The sequence below is a fragment of the Apis cerana genome, linkage group LG11, assembly GCF_029169275.1.
Source record: "Apis cerana isolate GH-2021 linkage group LG11, AcerK_1.0, whole genome shotgun sequence".
Taxonomy (NCBI): domain Eukaryota; kingdom Metazoa; phylum Arthropoda; class Insecta; order Hymenoptera; family Apidae; genus Apis; species Apis cerana.
This window is the reverse complement of record NC_083862.1, coordinates 14,251,194-14,276,937: the sequence shown is the minus strand read 5'-3', so window position 1 is coordinate 14,276,937 and position 25,744 is coordinate 14,251,194. Positions and strand designations below refer to the sequence as shown.

Here is a 25,744-nt window from a genome sequence, read left to right as displayed (position 1 = left end):
ATCCGATAGGAATGCGCCTCTGGTGTTCGTACACGACGTTTCGACGATAAGGAGAGGGAGAAGGAGAGAAACATCGCGTCCCCTTCTGCCCCTCTTTTCCATTCTCAAAGCTCATACGATCAGCCTAGAATTTAATTTTCGATATTTTTGAGAAAAAGAATTAAGAATCATTCATGGAAACAATTTTAGCAGTTGGTAACTTTTATCAGGAGATTAAATAGAAAAATTTTTCGATTCGTTTCGTCGATGTCGATGTGCAAGTTACATCGAAGTGGCATTGTTTCATGACGGCAGCACGATGATCGATTATTTAATCGATTTGACCCGACATGATCGTGGCCAATTGATTCGGATGACGCTGCTCGGTTTGAACGATCAGCCTCGCGCTCGGTCGAATCGATCGTTGCATAACCGTGTCAAAATTAATGTCGATACGCAGTATCGCTGCGCACATCGTATGCGCCCTATATATATAACCGACCAATAACAGAAGAAGAAAAAGTTGTCCAGTCTAACGTCCTTGACGACATATTATCTCGAATACGATCGTTTCGTAATTTTTTAATTATAATTATACAAAGAAAAGTATAGAAATTAAAATCAAACTTCCAAGCAAGATTACACAGAATAATAAAGAAATACAATAGAATTCTATACAATGTAAAAATGATAACATAGAAATTTAAGAAAAAAAACAAAAGTAAAAAATATTACAAAAGAAATAGAAAGATATTTGATTGATAGAAGAATAATGCATAATAAAAGTAGTAATTTTCGATATTAAATAAAGAATTAATTTACTAAATATCATATTTTTATTTCGCATAAATTATTATACATTTTATTTTCATTAATTTTATTAAATCTATAATTTAAGATTTTAAGATAATTTTAAGATAATTTTATTTCGTATTTATAGCGAAATCATTTCTTTTATACAACAACATTATAAAATATTTACACTTTAAATTCAATTTATCGAGTTTCATCCGTAATATCGCGAGAGAAATGAAACAACGTTGATTAAAAAAATATATATATACATTTTAAGAGCTACCTCCTTCTGTAAATTTCGTTCTGTTCCAACTTGAACGCGTCTCCTTATTTTCTTGTGTACGAGACTCGATACGAAAATGATTTCTTGGTTAAGCTTCGCACTTGTTCAGAAATGTTGCGTGTCGCCATTTGCAAATCCGGCGCACTTCTCTCCCGTATGCACCGAAACTGGTTTGCACCTGATACCGGCTTCCCGATCGAATGACGCGTTTCAACGCGCCCCTCTCTTAACCCTCCTTTCTCTCGTTTACTCGTCTCTTTCTCGATTTGCCCTGCTTTTTCAAGATCACGCGAGTTTCCTCTCTCCTTCCTTCCTTCCTTCATTTATTTTCTGCCGAACGTGTCTGTACGCGTGATTCGAAAGACTGTGAAAGAATGGACGATAGTTTGATCGATGTGTGGCGCTACTTACAACGTTGCCGGTGCAACGATCTATCGAGCTTTCGATAGTTGTCTCGATTATTTCCGCCATGATAGTTCGATTGAAATAAAAGAAAAAAAAACGGAAAGAGAAAGAGCAAAAGTATGACAAGTGCAATTGTTTAATCGTTTAATATGAAAGAGTTTCACGAAAATTAAGGAAATAATGGAAAATAATGGGCTAGGATTTAAAAATAGATTAGCTTGAAGATATTAAGCGCCATATATGAAGAATAAAATAAAATTTGTGAAAGAGGATAAAGGTTAGCGTTTGAATTTATTATTTTTTCAACAATAAATCCAATAAATTAAGAGTTTGAACTACGTATGTCAATAATAAAAATCTTTATACTTTCATATTACAAAAAAACGATACAAAATATTTTTATACAAAAATATGTAGACTATAATAGGTTATGTATATGCTTTTTAATAGTTCGGTTCAAAAGATGAAATCAATCCTCGAAGTTTCGATATTATTTTGTTAATTTGGATATAACGGTAAGGAATTTTAGGAAGAAATCGTAAAAAATGATATAAATTTGAGATTCGATTTCAAAGAAATTGCTTTCTATGTACGTATAAATTTTTAATTTATAAAGATAAAATACCAAGTATTTTGTGAGTGACTGAGCAAATATACAAAAATTGATCCATTATCAAATATAATCGAAAAGATTAACCAAACGTAAAAATTCTTTTCTACGTTTCTATGTTTCTCAATAATACCTATTCAATTAAACGAAATTCTTTTCCTTCTTGTATACGATAAATAACCATTTTTGCACTTTAATTTTTATATTTTATATTTATATCCTTCATCTTGTCATTGTCAGGTATCCAAGATCCGTGAAGAAACTCAAAACGATCTTCTTGAAACGTGAAATTTATGTTTCCTGCAACTTTACCCTTTAAAACTCTTTTCAGCCTTCTTTAAACGTGTACAGCCATCGTAAATCGCGTTCCTTCCCTACATTGATGCTTTTTCCGCTTTATAAACAAATTGCGCAGCTCCACATCGAAATATATCGAATAGTTCGCGATTGATAGACCAGATCGAAATGATCTTTTCCATATACCGTAGTATTCAAAGATTCCAACCGTGAAATTGTTAAACATGGATATTCTTGTTTAACCAGAAATCTTGTGTGTTCAATTGTTATTTAGATTATTATCGTCGAACGGAGTTTACTGCTTCTGGAATGTTGTTTTGGATATATTCACGAAATTCTACTTCGAAGAGAGAGGATGGAGAAGTCAGAGTATTCGTTCGAATATAAATGAGTCAATCGTTGTTAGATCAGATCTTTTCTATACTTTTGAGAGATTCCAATCGTAAAATCGAATTAAATGAATATTTTTATTTATCCAGGAACGTGAGTATTTTAATTTTATTCAAATTATTATCATCGAGAATAGTTTAAAGATGTAGCTTTTGGATTTTTGAGTTATTTTGGATATTTAATCTTTGTGGTTTTGGTATTCATATTTTGAATCTCGAAAAAATCTTTTATATAAAAGACTCAAAAAGTCACATTTTCTGAAAATGATTTAACTTGTTCAAGGATCTCTTTATTGTTTAAATTTTCAATTAAATTAATACAGAAACTGAACATTAAAAAGATTTTTGAAAAGCGATATACTTATATAAGTTGCAATTTTTTTTACATGTACATAGCTCACGTATGAATATTTCAAAGATGACATAATTCGAACATTAGAAATAGCAGTTTTTTAAAAAATTCGAAAATTATCAACGTGAGAAAAATTCAACGTCGAAAAAACTTGATAAAATTTTTAGAAAAAATATTTCTCCTTTGAAATGGTCAAAACTGTGAATGGATGTTGAATGTGATATTACCTCACCCATAGCATATTTTTGTTGCCACCTACGAAGTGATGTGTTTATATAAACAATTGATAAGTGATAATCACACACAGAAATGCAAATGTACGATAGTAGCAATCTTTCTTGCAAAAACGTGTTTAAAAATCAAAAAATATATTTTTCTAAAGGATTAGATTAACCTAAATAACCTAATCTAATCAAAAAAAAGGAAAAGAAATTCTACGTGGAAAATCTTTCTGAATCTGTAAGTAAGTATAATTCTAACTTCAAAGAAAATAGAATTCTAACCTAGTTTAAATTAAAAAAAAAAATTTTGAATCTACAAATAATCTACTTAATAATTGGAAGATTCTAACCTAACCTAATTTAACTTAAAAAAGAGAAAGAAATTTTACGTATAGATTCGAATCTTTTTGAATCTATAAATAATATATACTAATAGTTACAAATATTCTCTAATAATTCTAACCTAACCTAATTTAACTTAAAAAAGAAAAAGAAACTTTATGTATAGATTCGAATCCTTTCGAATCTGTAAATAATATACCAATAGTTATAAATATTTTCTAATAATTCTAATTCTAAAAAAAAAGAATAGAATTTCATTTCTTCGTCGAACATGTTCGTTGTTCGAGATCAAAACAAGATCACGATACACGTTCAAAATAGAGAACAGGATCCTGGCTATGAGCCAATGATAAAAAGTTCCTCGAATCCTCGATAAGTTGGAGTGGCTGAATCCGATCCTACTCGACCTATCTCTTCCAGATAGTCTACAACTGTATATACATATATATATATATATATATATATATGTCCTCGCATGAATGATTCCATTCAGCGCCAGACGACGCGGTGGTCGATGAATTCGTATGATTCGATCGGCAGATTTCATTTCTTGGAAACCGTTTACATCAAAGATTTTCTCTTATCTCAACTCCAACATCTTCCAAGACTCTTCTCGAATGTTCTTATAATATATCGTTAATCGTAATATCGAAAGAAAAAAATTCGAAAATTCGATCTGTTTATTTATTCTATAAATGTGCTAAGTTGAAGTGTTCACTATATACAGCTATCACTCATAACCTATTTCCCTCATAGATGAAAAACTTTGCAAAAAAAAAAAAAAAAGATCGATCTCATTATTATAATTTTTCCACAATTTTTTTTACACCAATTTTTCGAAAAAAGAGGTCCAATTTTGAAGAAACTTCGAAAGGATGATCGAGACACTTTTCATTTTCAGGAATAGTCGTAAAACAGTGGAGCGAGAGATACGAAGGCACGTAGCGGCTCACGTACAGACGTCTTCCTCCCGAGGAGGACGTCTTGGCCTGTTCACTTGGAAGGCAATTTCTGTTATCAATGTAATATTCCGCAGCGAGAGGCCCCGGAAATGGCTCGTTGACTCTCGCCGCGTCGTTCATTGCTACATCCGGTAGGATGGTTGCCGGTACACAATATAACTTGATACACTCGAAAGTGGAACAAAAGAGTTGCAGTTGGGATGTTTCGTCTGGGCATGCACGTGTGTGCATGCACATGATTGCTCGCTTCTGTTCTGTTCGGCGGATCCTTCGTCGTCGTTGGATTGGGTCGATAATATAGGATAGAAAAAAAGCAATTTGTAGATGAAAAATATTTATTTTCTTTCTCATCAGGAGAGAATTGATTAATCAAAATATCCGATTTGGAGTAATTTTCCAACGGACAAATTTTATTTTGTACGTGGAATTATTTTCTGTTACCAATTGTGAGATCCTGTGTATCAAAATGATTATAAATGGTTTATAGATTAATTATCGATTATCGATAATTATCTGGAATTTTCTTATTATTGAGGTAAAAATATTATTTATAAAATTTCTTGCAGTTAATTGTAATTAATATTGAATATTTAATGAGATACCATTAATTCACAGGTAATCACTAACGATAATTTTGTGATAATTTTGCAAAAATTTATTCGTCGATATACCAAAATCCATTTATATTATATTATATTATCGATATTTATACTAAGAATATCGATTGTCACATCGGGATGCAATAATATATCAAAATCGATAATGTACCAATATTATCGATGTTATTAATATCGATTATCGCAACTCTGACATCGAGATACAAAATGGATAGTATGTGTGTTAACCTCAAATTTTTCGAGGGGACGATATACGAAGAAAAGAAAGAAACAAACGAAACACTTTTCTTCAAAGAAGGAAAAAGAAAGGTGTGACTGATTTCGTTTGAACGAAGAGGAGGGGAATATAAAATCGTGTTTCGATCGAGAGGCAATCGTATCCACGTAACAAAATATCCCCGAGGTCGAGGAGAAAGAAAATCTCTTGCGGTGGCTGGCTTATAAGTCTGACCTTATTCTGTGTATCGAGTGTCCGCAAGTTCGACGACAACACTGCTTTCCTGCTCCCTTTTCCTCGAAAAGAAATCGTATATATATATATATATATCGCTCCTTCTCTACATTGAATCTGTATCTCTGTATAGGAATTCGAAGATCGAACGCTGTTTGGAGCAGACATCTCGAATGGAGGAAAGGTAGACATGGAAGTTTTGTGGCTTCTCTCCAAAGTTTAGATGTTTTGCATGTTTACATCCTTTAAGCACACTTCCTTGCAAGGTTTCGTTATAGTGGTTGGCAGTTGGCCAAAATATACGACGTATCGAGGAATCGTATATATAGCATATTATTCCGATTCTGCGCATCTTAATTTATGATTCGACCGAATTTTAACATAATAAAATTGAAATGGTAGATAGATAAAGTTAAGAGAGAACGAATATAAATTTATCGGGTTATTGGAACTTGAAAGAATCGAATCTTTATCGCTTTCATATTAAAGAACGAACGTCGATATTCATAGCATTGCATGTCAAAAACTTCTTCCTCAGGTAAATATAAATCTAAAATTTGTTGTTTTTCTTTCCAAATTTTTTTAAATTTTTAATTTTAAATCGTAGAGAATCAATCGGTCTTCGAATATTACACTTTAGTTGGATAATATTATACTTTAGATGGAATCGATTAACATTTTTATTTTATTCTGAGACGAAGATATTCTTAAATTCGAATTTAATTCACAAATTATTCGTATCGTTCAAAATTTCAACCTGGGGCATTATCTCTTCTCGATAATTTCGATACTGCTTTTACTTTATTTATCGTAATTGTATCATTTCCTTTTTAAAATATTCTTAAATTCGAATTTAAACCACATCCACAAATTATCGTTCGATGCGAAGCATCGATCAAAATTTCCATCCCTTCCTTGATCCTCGAGCAATCAATCCATTCTCTCTCTCTCTCTCTCTCTCTCTCTCTCCCTCCCTCCCTCCCTCCCTCCCTCCCTCTCTAAAAAAAGTTTCAACCGGTCGAGATTTAAAATCGATCCTTGAGAAGAGCACCAACATCGAAATACATAGTTGCCGCGTTGGGCCCCAATTTAATAATCAATAATTTAGCCCTGGTGAGGCCCCGGGGCTGCACGTGTACGGACCGTGCCGTGATCGTGCCGCTCGTGCAACGACTTGGTTATGTCCATCGGTTACGTGCTCGGTTAATCGAGACGTTGGACAATAGTTTGGACGACGACAGGTCGATCGAGTCACTCCCTTTCGAAAGCTCTGGGCCGGTCTTCATCTCGTGCTCGTTTTATTCGATAAACAACGCTCGAGGTGTGCACACTTCCTCTCGGTAGACTCGCTTGATTTTCGGAATTTCACTACATTATCATTCTGTTTTATATCCATTTATTTTGGTGTCGTAAAAGGAATGAAATTTTACGATTAGGTTATGTCTATCAGTTTCGTTAGATTAGATAAGTTTGAAAACGAGATTAGGTTAAGTTTTGACTTGTCATTTAATTGAAAGATAAGTATCAAATCTTTGAAACTTTTTATAATTTTGTCACAATGCGATTATTTTTAATATCGAAAGTATGCAATTTTTAGATGTGAAAGGAAAAAAATTCACGATTAGATTAGATTAAATTAGGTTAGGTTAAAGAAAGATGTAATCTTTCGTTTTGTAAATTCAATCGAATATACCATTTAGTAAACGATTCTTCCAAACTTCCTGAACGAATTATTTAAAAAATAAATATTCATGTGTATTGAAGCGAGAGAGATATACCATTTAATTTTGCTCAAAATTTCTTGTTAAAATTGAATATTTGAAATTGTAATAATTTCGAAGGATGTATTTAAGGAAAGGAAGGAAGAAGGAGAGAGGAAATCGACGATAAGCGAGATCAGGTTCGTTACAACTTCGTCGATAAAGCGATGCTTCCGCTCTGAACTGGCCGCACTTGTATCGAGTGACTAATCGACCACTGGCCCGTCTGCAAGATGTTACGCCTTCCCTCTTCCTCTTTCCTCCTGTCCATAATTTATTACCCTCCACCTTTTCACAAATCTCAAAGCAATCACGTTCGAAATAATTTTATGAAATATCATAACATCTTTTTTCTCGTTAATCGTAACACGAATGAATTTTATTTATTCGTTTATTCGGTCGCAAAAAATTGGTGTGAATCTAATCTAACCTCAAAATATACATTTGTATATTCGTTCGAAATGTTGTTCGATAGTGGAAGGATGACAAAGTAGTACTTAGTGGGAATAGTACGAATCGAGCATCGAATCGGTAGCTGGCGATAATGGAACGAGATTATTCGAGACGGTTGGTTTACCTTTACGAATCGAGGCGAACGATCGGATTCGCCGGATGCGCGCAACAGGTGAAATTACACGTAGAGAAAATTGCCGATCCTCCGCCTCTCTTCGTTTCTTCTTCTTTTTTTTTATTTCTTTATTTCTTTTCATCCTTGCTTACGTGTTCTCAGAGAGAAGAGTCGGAGAGCGCAACATTTTGCGACGATCCAATCGCGGTCGTTCACTGCAATGCAACCAATTTTCGATCGCTCGGAATGAGAATTTTGAAAATTTTTTTTTTTAAGAAAAAATTCACGATTCTTTGAAACAATGAGAACTTTGACAATTTTTTGATTCTAATTTCAATATAATTTTAAAAAACGATTATACGAAGTAATAAAAATTTTGATAATTTCTTCGCATTCGTAAAATTTCAATAGAATTCACGGTACTTCGGAGTAATGAAAATTTCGATAATTTCTTGACAAATGGCAAAATTCTTCGAATTTAAATCTTTCAATTTTTCAGCAAAATGTACTATTCTTCCAAGTAACGAAAAATGACAACACGCAATTGAATAAAATTCACGATTTTTCAAATATAATTTTGACATTCACTTTTTTAGCGTTTAAGAATAAAATTCATCATTTTTCATTAATCTTTCCTGTTCGACGATTCCTCGAGACTCTTTACACGAAATCTTTCAAAACCTTAAACTTGAAAACAAATTATTCGAAAGAGGCGAAATAGAATGAACGAACACTAGTTATCGGTCAATTCCTGCCAGGTATCGAAAAGGTCATGGCTGACGTGTGCCGCGCGATCGAGACGGGCGTGGCGATCACGACTCGCGCGGATTAAATCGTGATCCGTGGCGAGGTCGCCACCTCCGCGCGTAAAAGCTATCCGCCGTTACGAATGCATACTCGAGTAAATTAAACCGGCCGATCTATCTCGTTCGACCATCTGTAATTTCTCAAAACCGATCATTGTTGCGCGAACCAAGCCTCAATTTTATTAGTATCGTCTTAGCTATAAGATTATTCTTATTTATCTTGCTTCTAATAAAAATTAATATTAATAATTAATTTATCTATTATTCACATTAGATTTAAATACTTCAAAATTTTTCTCCTATATATTTAAGCTCTACAAGAGCTTAAAATTTTTCCTTCAAATATTCGTTGATTATACTCGATCATATATTATAAAATTAAGAATATCTTTTATCACAAATTCCTCTTCTTAGAGAGAGAAGAAAAGATCGAAAAGATCATCATCGTAGATCGAGATTCAACGTCGATCAGAAAATCGAAATGGAGAAACGTTTCGAGCAATTTTCTCTCTCTCTCTCTCTCTCTCTCTTCTCTCTCTCTCTCTCTCTCTGCATCATACGCACGCGTATCTTTTTGATATGTACGACACGATATGTGGCTGTCGAGAAGCCATGGATCCAGAGTATCGTGGGAACGCGTTTGCGCGTTAACGACGCGTGTCAACGGCCGTTTGAAGGGGCGAGACGCGTGCACGGGACACGTGCTAACGTTGGATAGGGGTGGCCACCCTTTGCCATTTTTCTGGGAATTGTTCTCGAGTCGATTCCCATCGAACGAAGTCCCCCTCGACTTTTCCGACACGCGACGATGACGGAACTTGAAGCAGAAGGAAGTGAATTGAAGAACAACGAAAAGTTGAGGTTAAGTTGCGATAGAATTTGGAACAATTGGATTATTCTCTCGAAAGATATATATATATATAAATGATTAGTTATTTTAACTTGATTTTTGTAATTATTTTATACGCAGATGAAGGTTAAATTTTTTTTCCAAATGAAATTATACGTATATTTTTTGATGTATCAATTGATATGTAATAAATCAGTATCAATTTAATTATTTGAATTTTATAATTTTTTGTGAATGCATGAAAGTTGAACAGGGGTAATTTTTTATTAATTTTTTTTTTAAATGAACATTCTGTGTAAAATTAATTAGCTTAATCGTTTAAATTTGAATTTTGAATGTACGAAGATTAAAGATTATTTTCTTCGAATTGACATTCCGTGTAAAAATGATTAGTTTAGTCGTTTCGAATTTGAATTGTTAAATTTATTTTGCAAGAGAAATCTACTCGAAAGATACGAATAATAATTAAAAGAGGAGGAAGAGTTCTATTCGGAAAAATGAAGAGTGGAGTGAAAAAAGATTTCTTAAAAATTCTTTTTAGCGGAGACGAGTTTCCACGCGAAGGTTTCTTATCACCGGGAGAGATGGAGAGGCGGAGAGATAATTGGCAGAAACGAAAGCAGGTGTCGGTCCTGTTTATCTTCGCGCCTCGAGAACTCGGTCCCCGTTAAATCGGTGTCGTTAAACGTTCGTGGAGATGTTTCGTGCACGACTAATTGCGATCGTAAATGTCGTGAAAGTTTGACCGATTTGCGCTTCGACGAGAAAAAGGCGGACGAGTGTACGCCCTTAAAACTTCTCTTTCTTTCGCTTTCTTTCGAAATTCATCAAGCTTTCCACGAGGGTCGTTTCGACACGTTTGTCTCGATTGAAAAAATTGTTTTTGAAAAATATGCATGATTATTTGAATTAATTTTAATCAGAGGAAGAAAATTATATCGGCGACGATAAACTTGGAAATTCAGAAACGCAATATATTGTACAATGGAGATGGAAAAATTATTTTGGAAAATATGTGCAAACTTGGAAACATAATTGCACAAAGGCGATAGATAGAGATGGAAAATATGTACGAAAAAATTGTATTATCGTGATTGAAGTTGCAAAGAGAAAGATAATAGATAGAAACAAATATTTCCATTAATCGGGAAAAAAAGTTAGTTTACAGAATATAGAAGATACTTGATCGTGCTTAAAAGAAAATCCTTGGATGAACGATCGTATTGTATTGTATCGTAACGATCAAATTATTTCGATTACTCGTTGCTCGTTTATAGCCATCCCTACGAGCGTTTCTCGGTTAACAAAACTTCGACTCGTTGTAAATCTTCACTAACGAAAAATTCCACTCTCTCTCGAAAAGAGGAAAAAAATCGATATCTCGAAAAAAAGCTCGATAAATCGTGTATTTTAACAAGTTTAAGAATTTTGAAAGATTAGAAATGGAGGAAGGCATTCAGAGAATGGGCGCGAGATAATATATAAATCGGTCAAGTTTGGCTCGCTTTGGACGGCTCCCGTGGCCGTTTTACACGGCAATTAACGGGCCAGGCACACCCACCACTCATTAAGCCCCGGCTCTCGATGCCAATTTGCCGCCTCGTTGCTCGCGCACGCACGCCACTCGCTCGATTCGGTTTCAAGGCCTTTTCCCATCTTTTCCTTTTTCCTTTTTTAGTAGATTCGGTATTCGTTTCTTCGATTTTGAAATTTTTAGAATTATTGAAATCTCTTGTGATCTGCTTTCTAACTGTTAATAATAAACGAATATATATAATGATATATAATGCATTATATATTTAAAAATTCCATATAACGAAATTTTCTGGAAGAATAGGTATCCCAACACAGTAGTCCTCTTTAACTATTTCTTCCTTTCACCATCAATAATCGAACGAATAATTACGAGATACGTTCAAAGAAAAATTTGCCTCTGCCTTACATATATATATATATATATATATATATATATATATATATATATATATATATATATATATATAAAACGCAATCTCCTCGAGGAATCGCTCCATTATTTCATCAGCAACCCGTTAAAAACACGAAAGAGGGTTTCTCGATGTCGAGTCGGATAAAAACGAACGAGTCTTCGCACCTTTATTCCCTCCCCCTCTCCAGCCGTTAATATATATGCAGATCGCGGGTACGGGTGCGCGCGCATGAATTTTGAACCGTCGGGCACTGTTTAATATCGTTCATAACGCTTGATAAATATCCGCCCGATTCTTCGTCTCTCTTCGCGTCGGAAATCGATAAATAAATTTACACGCGTCTCTTGTTTATGTGTCGCGAGATACGTGTTAATTCCTTCGTTATTGTTGTTATCGATTGTCGATCAAAAAGATTACATACGTAGATGTATAATTTAATTATTACAGGAAAATTGTTATACAAAGTTTTTAAATATAATATTGTCAAAAAATTGCATGAAGGAGGAACGTAAGAAGAAAATTAATGGGGAGTTAAGATGGACGAATTAATAATAAGATGACTATTCTTCAGAGAAATAGCGTTGTAAATTTTTAAATATTATATATGTAAAATATATATTAAAAGATTGTTATTATATCTCGTGTAATTTTTATGTGTAATGCGTGTAATATATGTCGTAAAAATGATCGGATAATACGTTAATATTGGATATTGGCGATGATCAGTCGCGTAGTTTAATACAGCGATAGTGTTGGCTACGATCGAGTATGAAATTCGAACAATTTATCTCGAAGAAAATGTATCGAATAAATATTTTTCAGTAAAAAAATTATATCGAAAATTATATCGCGATGAATAATAAATAAATAAATGGACGTTGCCTAGATTTGTTCTGATTGATTGTTCGTAGTTGTGATTTTCTACTTTTTAATAACTCGTTGACAAAATAACGACAAAAATTTTTGCAAAGAAAAATATTTTTGAAATTGCATTCCAGGAATCTTCGGTTTAAAAAATGTTCCAATATTTTTGGGATACATTGTATTGGGATATATTTATCACATCTTTCGTGTCTTAGCGTTTTCGTTTCGTTCTATAAATTCATTAATGCAAGTTTTAAAAAAGTTTCTTAAGTAGAGACGGAATAAATATTGTAATAATTCTAAGGAAAATATACATTTCGAATATGGAGAATTTTATAATGAGCAAGATATTAGATTCCTAGATATTAAAAGTGAGAAAAAGTATATATATTTATTACACAAATATCGTCAATGTGCTTCCATATGCTTCCATTTTCTTTATTAAATACAAAATAACCGAATAAATGCAAGTTTTAAATTGCACTTATCCACAGAGAAACACCGTTACGAACATTATTAATTAAAATTTTAAAAATCAATTAAAATTTAAAAAAAAAAAAAAAAAAGATTGTAAGATAACGCGGAGATAATCTCTAATTAAAACTCATAGGATAAGGTGGAGATATCGTGCTGTGAGTTTCGACACTTCGGCCTCTTTGATGCCTATCCCTCTCGAGGAACTCGTAAAAATTCTAAACGCCAGATTTAATTAAATACCGGGTCCAAAACGAGCCACCCTCTGCGCGGGACCGAGAGCCCATTCGACAGAGACGATTAGAGAATCAATAGAGATCAAGCCAATTTGGTCGATGTATATCGTACAATTTGAATGATGAATCGATGTTCCATTGCTATATCGATATCGATTAATAATGACCGATCCTATCGAAGATCCTTTTCGGATCGGATCGAATCTTTCATTCGAGCGGTGGAAAGTTCTTTACCGATCGATTTCTGGTAACTTTTGCTCGAAGATGATGGAGCGAGGGTAGGGAATTCGAGAGATTTGGGGAATTTGTAGCGAAAGAGTATAGGATTTTTTTTGAAGGATGAAAAAAATCTAGAAAAATATGAATAAAGGAAATGTAAAAATCTACATAAACGAAAAACGAAAAGTATCGTTTAGATCTAACGCATACGAGATTGGCAATTGGCATCTTTGCACTCCATTAAGTTGGAATCCAGGCGTGTTTAACTATGGCGGCAGGTACGTATCGAGAAGATTGGCCACCCGGTAGCGCTAATGGCCGCGCAACTCTTAGAGACGAAGATTTTATTTCGCCTATCATTCGCTTCTCTCGCTCGTTCTCTTCCGAGAAACGGTTGTTCGCGATTGCATTTCGATGTCAGCCACTTTGCAAATGATAAGATACATCTCGAGATTATTCCTTTCCTCTTTTCTTCCTCTTCTTCTTTTTGTTTCGTTTCTATGGATTGCTTCCTTATCGAACGAACGAATGGGATAATTGTTGGATCGGTTGTTTTTAGATAACGTTCGATCTTTATGCATATGGAAAAGAGATTTTATTATTTATTGCTTTTACAGTCGGTTAAAACTTGAATGTTGGTTAAAGTAGATATATCGTTTCGATATATTCTTGAACTTCAATTTAAGGTTAAGTTTCAAAGTTGCATTTCATTAGAATTTCGTTAGAATTTTCCACATAAAATTCTATTAGATACGAAATTTTAATTCGAATATATAGACGATACACTCTCTTCTATCTTTAAACTATAATAATAACATTGTCTTTTAATTTTTCCACTTTGAAATTTCCTCTCTCTCTCTCTCTACATATATATATATATATATATATATATATATATATATATATATATATATATATATATATATATATATATATATATATATATATATATATATATATATATATCTCCTTAAATAAATCTTGAAACAAAATTACATTTACAAATTTTCACACGTATTGCCACCATACACGAAATTTTTAATTCGAATATGTATGCAAATAATAATAATAAAATAATAATAATAATTTTTTCTTCCAATCTATCTCGAAACAAAAATTATAATACATTCATTCCATGTTATTTTATCTTCTTTCCACGTACGCTTCCAAGTTTCGCCAAATAATTATACTCGTAAATGTAATTCCTTTCGTCGAGTTCAAGCCACACTTTCTGGCCACATTTTCTGTTCATATCCATATCCAGGCGCGAACGAACGTTATAGATTGAACGTTGGCTCGGTTGCAGGTGGTTCTGCCACTTCGACGATGATAATTACGTGAACGTGCCACGCCTGCTCAAGCTTCTGGACAACTACAATCCACGGGAGGACTGGTACCTGGGCAGGCCCTCGATACCGGCACCCTTGGAGATCATCAGGCAGGGTCCGGAACCCTCGAAGCGGCCGGTGAGTTTTTCAGTTCGAATTACGAACCAGTTCCTAAACTGAACTTACTTTTTCTTCGATATTTCGAGAGGGACGCGAGGGGACCACCAGGTTAAGAGGACAACCCATCGAGTTTGTTAATTAAGGATGCCTTTTAGAATCTAGGAAGTTTGAAAATTTTTTCAAATTCCAGCAGTTCCGTGAGTCGATAAAAGTTGATAATGGATTTGAAAATGGACACTTTCTAAGTTTTGATTTTTGTAATTTGATAAATTCAGATTCGTGGTACGATTGAAAATAAGGTTAAGAACACAAAAACTACAAACTTTTACTTTTCGAAGCAAAAATCGTGGATTTACAATAAAAAAAATTGTAAAAGCTGGGAAGATCGATCGAGAATTTGTCTCTTCCTTCTTTATCGAGAGCAAGCGTTGGTTCAATGTATTGGAATCGTGTACGAACGAAAACAACAAGTTTTTTCGAGTCCTTTCTTGCGCGAGACGTTCGCCTCGTAACCGGAGGAATTTCTTCCATTTTCGTGATTGGTGACAGCGACGATCGTTTTGCGGAGACCTCCCTCAATCCGGTGACGGTGAATGGAGGCGGTAATGAGTAACCGTTTCCTTTTTTATCCGCCGTCAAAGGATAGAGGCGTGAAATTCCCTTTTTTCGTGCGCGGCGGGAGGTCTCTCTCTCCTTGGGATTCTCCAGGGACATGGAAGAAACGTGAAAGTTGGGGAGAGAGGGGAGAGAATTGGCAGAGAAATCGGTGGAAAGCAAAGAAAATATTCGATGCTTGAGAAATTCTAGAGAAGGGGAAGGAAAGGAGTAGAGAAATTTGAGAAATGGGAAATGTTTGGTACATTTTTTGAAAATGATTTTATGAAAAATTCGTTACAGAGAAAGTAGAAAGTTCAAGAACATTTAAAAAATAAAAAACGTTTGTATTTTTGCAAATTTCAGAAATAAATTGGAAAATAAAAAATTTAATGAATTTGCAAAAATTTGGGAAGAAGAATATTTGGCGTCTGAGAACGTAGGGGGAAAAGAAATTCGAGGGAAAAGTTATTGCTTTCGTTTCTGGTTGGGGTTGCATTCAGAGAGGAAATTTGTTGCGCGTTTTCTTGCTTGGATGCGAGTTACGTCACTATCTACCGGTCTTATCGAATTTATGCATCTGGGAGGAAGCAGCCGCCGCATTGTAGCCGTATTTTCCAGTTTGCAAGCTTAAACCGAATCCACTACCTTCCCTTAGGGGGTTCGAAGAGAATGGAGAAGGAGGGCCATTTTCTTCTATTTTTTCTTCCTTTCTCTCATGAATTTATCTTCCTTCGATTACGAATATGAAATTAATGAATTTTGAACGAATTTTTGACGAAATTTGTAATTGGATTTGAGAAAAGTGTTCTCTTTCATATCTTTTTTCAGTCAATTTGCTATATGTATCCTTTTTTCAAGATGGTTTAGAATTTTTGTATCTTTTTGCCATCTGTAAAATCTATGATTTTTCTTGCGACAGTTAAAGCAATATAGTATTCTGTTCTGAAAAAATACTCAATTTTCTGGATCTCTCACATTAGCTTCTCTTTCCTTTCCTCGCTAATTACTTGAAAAGTAATTATATAAATTAACATTACTATTTATAGAATTCTATTTATAGAATCTAATATTAATTACAGGAGACTAGGTTATACATATTATATTATACTATTTATAAAACCTGATATTATACGAAATTCATCATTATTATTTTATCAAATCTATGTGTTACTACTTACATAACCTAATATATATGTATATATATTATTATATATTCCTTGGATGATCTAATATCAATCTTGTACGAGACTCGTCATTATTATTTTATCGAATTTACGTACTCACTATACTTACTATATTAATCACACGAGTCTTCGATATTTATTATATCATATCATTTATACATAACCTAATATCAATCTTCGATATATTTACTGCATTATTGTTATACACATAGGATGATCTAATATTAATCGCACGAGACTCATCGAATCCGAGACTCATCAAAGCCCACTCGATCTTTCCTCCCTGGAACATTCGATATCTCGATTAGAAAGTCGCAGTCTCGAGTACTTACTTACTTACTAGATGCCTCGAGTCTGCACAGTATCTGTCTGAAGAGACTCTGACGCTTATAAACTCCCTGCCACAAAGTCGCGATCAAAAATCGATAAAAGGCCGAAGAAACTCTTTCACCAGAGATACACGATGCGATTCCGCGTGATATGATCACCGTGTGGTCTCCAGGACAAGTAAAATGAGGCCTCTGATCTTATCTCGTCACATTGTCATGCCTATAAACCCATTAATTCTTTTTCCTGTTCCTGAAAAAAGAATAAGACAAAAATAAAAAGAATACTCGTCGACTCTGCACAACTAAAAAAAAAAAAAAAAAAGAAATCTTACACGTTTATTCTCATGTTTAGAATTAACGGTAATCTGATCGATCTCGGTTATGTTTATTCATTATTCGTTTAAAAGGGAACGATTTGTGATATGCAATGCGCGAAGGATTTTGATTGGTTATGTTTCGAAATACGTCACAATTATCAACCAATTACGGACGAGTATTTTTCCTTAGATTCTGATAGATGGAAGATATTTTTCATGAAATTAGATTACAATATAAGGAATAAAATATAATTATAGAAATTGTTGTATAATTTCACTTACTTTTATTGCGATTCTAACTTTTACCGTAGTCCATAGTTTTTTTTGTTATTTTGCATTCTTCTTTAATATTTTTCTTCTTCGATATCTGGTCAGAGAAAAAGGAGAAAGAAAATTGAAATCTTCGCAATTTATCCGTGAAATGAGAATTAAAAAATTAATAATTCGAAAGTAATAATCGAAAATTTTAATGTTTTCCAGAAGAATTTTGATCGTTCGATCGGTGGATCGTGTAAACGGAAACGAAATCGAAACCGGTAGAGGCGAAATGAAACGATAAATCTTGCGAGAGGACCCGTTCCTGCCTCCAGAGGAGATTAAGCGTTTCTTATAAGGAATGATCTCGACCATTCATCAACCGGCAGCCAGATATCTCTTTCTCTGATTTCTACTCGAGTCACCAGGCTCGTTAGTCCCCTAATAGCTTAAACTCTTTTCATTTTTCCAACTTTCCTTCCTTCGAAAATTGTATCCAAGATGAACAGTCTTATATAATCGCTAATTAGAATATCTCTCTATCATTTTCGTCTTGAAACTATAATTTATCTAATGCGTCTAAGCAAGAATCACTGTCAAGTAAGAATCGTTAATGGTGAGTTTAGAATTTAATCGAGAATCACTGGAAAATTGTTTTAAAAAATTATTGAATGTATAAGAAAGAAAAGTGATTGCACATTATTTATATTACTTTCACTTGCTCCATTATGCATATTAAAAAATTAAATCCATTCATCAATAAATTATCGTAAATTCACGTATGCCAATTTGAGAACAAGTAGAGTAGAGAATCTTACAACAGCCGTATATCCAAAGTAATCTTGAAAATTCTCATTTTCAGGCAATATCCTCGCTGAAAAAATACTTTCAAAGTGAATACATAGACAATAATTTAAGAACACATACATACACAGTTCCAATATGGGCAATAAGTTCAATTTAAAGATAAAAATTTCAAATAATGAAAAAAAAAACATACCTTTACACTTTAGGAAGCAAAGAAGAATCGAGGTGTTTCGTCTTTCTATTCCCCTTTAATCGGGAGGATATTCGAAGCAGAGATCAGACTGGATCCCATTTCGAGTGAATGGACATTGTTCTGTGGACACCATGGATATAAAGACCTCTCTCTCTCTCTCTCTCTCTTTCTCTATCTTCTCTGTATTCCGTGTTTTTCAGCCCTACTCTTCCTCGAGGTCCTCTTCATTCAGCCTTCTTACGATCCGGTCGAACCAGTATCGTTGCAAAGAGAACCACCCTTGAAAGTCGATCGAACGCCGAGCTCGGATATCGATAACAAGCTTGGTAACCCACTTAAGTCCTCGTGGCTTACGAACATCCTTCTTTTCTTTTTCTCTGGACGCTTTTTAATTTTTTCAAACTGCCAGGCGATCGAGATTGGCTCCATTCAAAGTCTGTAATTTCGTTCGAGCCTCTCCTCGAACGATTTTTGAACGATTCCCCGATGAATTGGATTACGATAAATCATGAATTTTAAGAAAATTTAGAAAGATAGAATTTTCATGTTTTTTTATAATAATCCACAAGTTCAAAAGTGGCAATTTTGAAATTGATAAATGTAAATATTTGTATGAATTGACAAAATAAATGTTAAGAAACAAAGCTTAGATAAAAATCTGTTACATTCTTCAATATAATTCTTCAATATCATAAATTAATAACATTTGTTATACTTGGAATATATTTTTTTGTATGTCATGTACATTTTTGTACACTTAAATTATGCATAAATATCTAATTTTGTATTATAAATGAAAAGTGTTATAAGGATGAAATGTTTGAAGAAGGGAACTGGATTAAGTTTCCTTCTGTTTCGATTGTGCTTTATGCATAATATGTGGACCGAGATAACCTAGACCGTGTCATAATAATTCGTGAGACGAATCTCATTCCCGGCATTGTCATAAATGTTCTCGTTTCGCGGTGTCCTGGCCGCATTCCCGCCAAGATCGTAACAGGTTCTGTAGAATTCATCATAACTCCATTTCCTCGTGTATATTAATGTATATTATCTTATAATGATTTACTTTAGAAGATTCGTAAATTCAAACGTATAATATAATTAAAAAATTTATCTGGAATAGAAATATTTAAATTATTAAGATTTTTAATTTTTATAACCTTTGATTAATATTTTTAAAGTTCAGAATTTCAGATTATCTAAATGTAATTTAACCTAACCTCTTTTCTCTCGAATATTTTACGGTAGCAAGTTCCTTGGACAGAGACGATCTCCAACGATTTTTAAATCGAGAAATAAACTATGCACAGAGAATCCACCCGCGTGGAGTAATAGTTGGAAGTGAAAGGTGGCTAGTGCTCGTTGGAAGTGGTTCGTGCACAGTCCACGACGTATTCTGCGACCCCCCATGGGTGTGGTGCCATCTTCCAGCCAAGATTATGGTCTAAGGTACAGTGGACGTTACTCCCTGGGGTCTTCGCGTACTCGTATATTATATTTGCCCGAGAAACACTCACTCTGTTCTTCTCTCGTTCTTCGCTCTATCTTTCGTCCTCTTTTCTTCTTCCGTCGTTACTGCGTCCGCTGAGAGCTAGAGGCTGTGCACGTGCATTGTAAGAGAAGCTCGGGATCGACGGGTGAATGAGCGTTCATCCGTGAGGGTGTGGAGATCATTGTGGTTAAGTTCGAAACTGTTGCGTTGGTCAGATTGACTCGTGCGATCTGTTTGAATGTTCCGTTATTTATGAGACGATTGTTCTATCGTAATGATATTCGAATGGATGACCTCTAGAGAATATGTATCTCGAATTGATGATAGTAGTAGATTTGAACGTTTTATTAGAAATGTGATATAAAGATTTAAAAATTCATTGAATTTTCGATTGAATGTATTAGAATTATATATTTGAATTATTGAGGATATATAGGATATGCAATCGACTTATCTATTGTACATAAGTATATACTTATGTCAAGATAGCACATGTAACGCTCTCTCGCGGTTCAATTTGGTAAGAAAAATTTAACCAAATTTATAGAATAAAGTGAGAATTCGATAAGTGAGTACATATAATGTTTCTTTAAGCTGTTCGAAGAATTACAAAAAAGAGAAAAAGTATATTCTAGGATTATACTACATAAATTATATTCTTTTTGATATTTTACGATAATTAATGACTTTTCCAATCTTGATATATTATTTTAATAACGTTGACGATATTTTTTCACTTTTGGCAGCCATTTCGTAAGACATCATCTACAAGGTAATACAATTTTCTTCGATAATTGATAATGAATAAAAAATGATGAAACGAAATCTTAATAAATTCGAGGCTATTTATCCTCTTCGAGAAAACGTGCATCTAGTTTTCAACATCGATTACGATTTACTGTGTAGAAGCGTGGTAACAGACAAAGAGTTGAGTTTCGTAATCATTGGTCGATTCAGAGCCTCGTAGAGGATAATTGAACGTGGAGAATATCTGGTCTAACGATATAATAGGCAATTCTGTCGCAAAAACACGTACACCCGGGGCTAATTTAAATCCCCACGCGGTAACAAAAGTTGCGGTGATTATCGGACTATCGTTCTCTCTTCGTTCTCTGATTATCGGTAGTTCCAGAGAGGCCAATTGACCCAATATCATTGCAGATATTCTACGAAAAAAATGTATTGAGTATATTCTGGTATATTGAGTATATAAAATTGGAATTATTTTCTTAATCGTTTTATCAGGTAATAAATTTCCAATTTTTTGTATTTTTGAATTCTACGTAATATTTTCCCAATTTTAAACTTTCAATTGATACAATTCAATGGATGAATTTTTTAAATTAAGATTTCGGTTGATTCGAGAGGTCAAATAAAATTTTAACCTAACATTTTTGCAATTCTTCGATTCACGTAACAATTCTAAACTTTCGATATAAATTTCATTTTTGAGTTAAATTACATTTTAATTGATTTGAATTATAATATTCTAATCTAAAATTTCTTTCAGTTCTGCAACACGTTTACAGTTTCAAAGTTTCAATATATATATATATGGAGTTGAATTTTCTAAAAGGATTAACCTAACATTTAGTTCGAGTGGTCATAGAAAAACTTAAAATCTTTTTTAGTTCTTGAATTCTACAATACATACTGAATTCCATTTATGAAAAGTTAATTTAACATTTTAGTTCGATTCGAATAATTCTAACCTAAAATTTCTTTCAGTTTCTGAATTCCACGTAACGAGTCTGAACTTTCAATCGATACATATAAAACTAAATTCTCTGAGGAATTAATCCAACAATTCAACCGATTTTAATATTCCAAACAAGATGTATCAAGACATCACTATTACCAATCTCATCTCCACCTAACATCCTGCCAATCTAATCACCCATCGGTTGGTTACGTTGTTTCGCAGCCGGTGCAATTACGGTTGCACCACGGTGGATATGGCGGCCACCACGCCCCCGGTGAAAGGATGATCGAAACGAAACGGATCGACTCGAAAGAGAAAGAGAGAGAAATAATCAGAGAGGCGATACGTGGCCACCGGTGATTTCAGTCGGCCGGTAGGTCGATCCAGCCCCAGGATAACCTGCCGATGAACCGTAAACCAGGAACTTATTACCAAGCCGTGTAGCTCGCGCTCCAACTTCGCGGATGCTTTATTATTACGACTACCAGCGACGTGTGTGCAATCGTGGCGGATGTTGCACGTGTTTCTAGCATCCGAACGACACGCCACGTATGGGTAGAAAGAAAGAGAAAGATGGAAGAGCTTATTTGCACCGAGGATGAACCGACTCGTGGCTGCTGCCTCCTAGGGTTTCTAATTGGGAACCGAAGCCGGGGATACAGGGGAAAGATTTGAGATTGGTTTACTAATCGGTGTATACTTGGGTGTTTTCTTGCGTGCATTTTGACGATGGAGGATTTTTTTTATTATAGGAATAGGTAAAAGTTGATGCTTCGTTAGAGCACTGTTGGAGATGAGATATCTTTTGCTACTCGAGTAATTGAACAGAACTCTTACTATTCTGTAATCCGAGTATTTTGAAATTTTGAAGTCAACTTGTACTCATAATCGTATCTTCAGGTAATCCAAAGTTTTCCTATTATCCGTATATTCGCATTTAAATTGAATAATAAAAGTTTCATAATATCCACAGACATACAGCGTTCCAGTGAAAATCGAAGATATTTAAAAGAAAAATAAGCATTTTACTGTACAGATATAATTTTAAGAATTCGTATTTCCAAGTAATGGAAATTTATTCTAAATCAAAATACTGAAAGTTCCATAACACATGCATAATATTCAAATGGTATTCCACTCAAAAATTGAACTTTTCATCACTAAAATCGTTTGGCGATCACGTTGACCGTGTATACGTATTCTTCTTGCGGCAAAAGCTTCTTACCAAGACCTTATTATTATCCATATCGGTGGAATCGTTGGTTTTTGCCAGTTGAATTACCAACCAATGCAACAGCCGGGGAATTACACCGGTGCATTAGCTGCAACCGAGTTTATTGCTCTCGGTTAACGACCTGAGTCGAGCCATGAGTAATAATTACGTTCCTACATTTCTTTCCGCGATTCTATACTGTCCCATTGTTGGCTGCTGGGGCCAATTTTCCTCTATGTGCCCCACAACAACGACTTCTGGGTCGAAATCTACTTTCCAATTCGTCGATTTAATTATACGATAAATTCAATTCAGATTCATATTGACTGGCAATTCATATCGACTTCTATAAGAAATGTATGAGATGTATAGTGAAAACAGCGTTATGAAATGACTGAAAGATTATGCTTATAGTCGATAATTATATATCGAGCAAAATAGCAATCGTATAAAACCAAGCGGAATCTTAATATTGATGTTGCAAAATGTTGCGAAATAATTTCGAGTTTCTTAGAGTTTCGTAGTATCGCTTTACGATCCGTTTTTCTGATTGGAATATTCAATTCTTATGCAAAAAAAAAAAACTAGAATAGTCAAGATTTTATTTTATTTTATTTTTATTCATTATTACATATGTATATATATATGTAAGATATCAATGAGAATATTCAGTTTTATTCATTCTAATCTATTTGTTTATACTTAATTTATTACAAGTTTTTATTTTTGTTTTAAAAATATTCAATAAGAATAAAGATATTTGTTATAAAAATTTTGTATCTTATAGTATCATAATTTTTTTTCCAAAAAATATAGTATCCATTTGCATACGAGTTATTATCATTATGTATGCATAATCATTTTGAATTTACAAAAATAATTGCAAAACGATGCAATAAAATCCAAAATGATTTTTATTTCATTAAAAAATCCCATCATTGGAATTCTTAATTTTCGATTCGAATGTCGTATCGAATTTTATTTAAAACAGTTTATTCATTACATATATATTTCCAAATAAAATTTTATTACCAAAAAAAATTTCAATACTTTTCAAGAAAATAGAATCTTTCATCGATCTTTCCACATCACGTGGCTCGTTAATATTTTTTTCGAAGATAATATTTCGAATTCTCGGGAATGATGGTATTCGAAAGCGAAGAAACACGGTATAGATCGGTGGCTGATCTTAGAACTAATTAACAGATATATCAGAGTTGTGTCGTAACGTAGAGTGTCGACTAGTTCGGATTTCCGTCCCTGGACGCTATTTCGATCGTTTAAACGAGCGGGCCGATCGTACATCAGCCGGACCCCGATAATAGGGACTGATGCGGGATTTACTGCTAATAGCACGTCGAATCGGTAATCGGTCGCGTATTAATTAATCAACAGAGGCCGTGACAAGCTGCGTGTTTCTTTTTTTTTCCTCTCTTTTTCTTTCGTATCGAAGCGAAAAGAGAATTAATGAAGAATAAAATAACGAGGAATCTTTCAAACGAGGAAAGTATATGAGTGAGACTAGATTAAAATGAATTGAAAATCGGATTTATACCGGTAAATTTTAAGTAATTTTAACTTAACCTATAAGAGTGATGAATATTTTTATGCGCATGTGCCAAAAATTTATAAATGATATTTATTGAATTGCTAACGTGATTAATTCTTTTTGTTAGATATGTTAGTTTCTTTTGTATAAAAATATTATTTTTACATAATAATAAGATCCAATAAATAAGATACTAAAGAAGATCTAATAAATAATATATAAATGTGTAAAATGATCACTATCACTGAGATACTGATGTGAAATAGTTCGCAGACAAATTTTTATATATTTGTTATAGGTTAACTTTAGATTGATAATATTGACGATACAATTTTTTAATTTTAATAATTTTATTTTTAGTCCAGTTTAATCTTTTTAAAACTATAATAATATCAATATTTATATTGATAGCAAATTTTTAAAAAAATGGGTTTGAATTCAGTTATTATTGTCGAATAATATTATAGATTGTGTACGAATTTGTGAATTATATTTAAAGTTGCAAATATATTTGAAAATAAAAATTTTAAAAATTTTTCAGAGAATATTTTTCACGAATGAATACTTTTTACTTGGGTGTAACTACTGTAAAGTAATTTTCACTTGCAATTGCCACGTTCGAAAAAAATATTAGGACTGCTACTCGTACCACATAAATCTTTAAAAATTCTAAATCTCTGTCAATATCCTTAAAATAATTTCACTGATAATATTCGAAAAATGCAATTCCAAGTAAAAAGCACTGAAAATGAGCGGAAGCGTGCTACGGAAGACAGGAAACAAAATAGTGGCACGTCGAAAAGGAAGATGAAGTGGGCTTGGATGGCGCAGGGTGCAGGAAAAAAGAGGAACCGTAGGTGGTCGCAGCAGGAAACCAGCGAATTCTCAGTCCTTTACTGCCCGTATTAATCATTCCGCAAATGGAAAAGGAAGATGCGAGTGAAAGGCAGATTTCGAATTGAAGCGGGAAACGTTTCATTAAATTCCAGCTTTATTGAATAATCATACCAATAATTAAAAGATAAAGATTATCGTGACATTTGGAACAAATGATATCTTGAAATGGAGATATTGGAATAAGTTGAAGAGATCGGTTAATTTTTTAAATTCTAAGAGAAAAAAGAACTTGGAAATTTTCCTTTCAATAAAATCAATATGATGACATTGATTTCGAATGATAATGATCATTGATTCAATAAATCTTTTTATTTTTACATTCAAAAAAG

General features: G+C 33.5%; 1 protein-coding gene and 2 long non-coding RNA genes across 7 annotated transcripts in view; 2 read left to right on the top strand and 1 right to left on the bottom strand.

Annotated features, from left to right (window-relative positions):
- Positions 1–25,744, top strand: part of LOC107995872 (fringe glycosyltransferase) — a 67,762-nt gene that overhangs the window by 13,442 nt on the left and 28,576 nt on the right. The window contains exon 5 of the mRNA XM_017053598.3: positions 14,736–14,895. Within this exon, the coding sequence (XP_016909087.2) occupies positions 14,736–14,895 (160 nt within the window). The remainder of the gene's footprint in view (positions 1–14,735; positions 14,896–25,744) is intronic.
- Positions 1,461–4,713, top strand: LOC107995878 (uncharacterized). Of its 3 annotated transcripts, none has more exons than XR_009832056.1 (4): positions 1,461–1,739; positions 2,644–2,852; positions 3,349–3,569; positions 4,575–4,713. It is a non-coding gene; the product is annotated as an uncharacterized LOC107995878 (long non-coding RNA). The 3 variants fall into 3 exon arrangements; XR_009832055.1 differs by having other exon boundaries at positions 3,349–3,573; positions 4,575–4,711; XR_001765684.3 differs by lacking the exons at positions 3,349–3,569; positions 4,575–4,713 and adding an exon at positions 3,155–3,246.
- LOC107995877 (uncharacterized) lies at positions 15,798–20,239 on the bottom strand. 3 transcript variants are annotated; one of them, XR_009832054.1, is made up of 6 exons: positions 20,080–20,239; positions 19,783–20,006; positions 18,560–19,676; positions 17,587–18,433; positions 16,768–17,497; positions 15,798–16,480 (listed from the first exon to the last, which is right to left on the bottom strand). It is a non-coding gene; the product is annotated as an uncharacterized LOC107995877 (long non-coding RNA). The 3 variants fall into 3 exon arrangements; XR_009832053.1 differs by having other exon boundaries at positions 15,798–17,237; positions 17,320–17,497; XR_009832052.1 differs by having other exon boundaries at positions 15,798–17,497.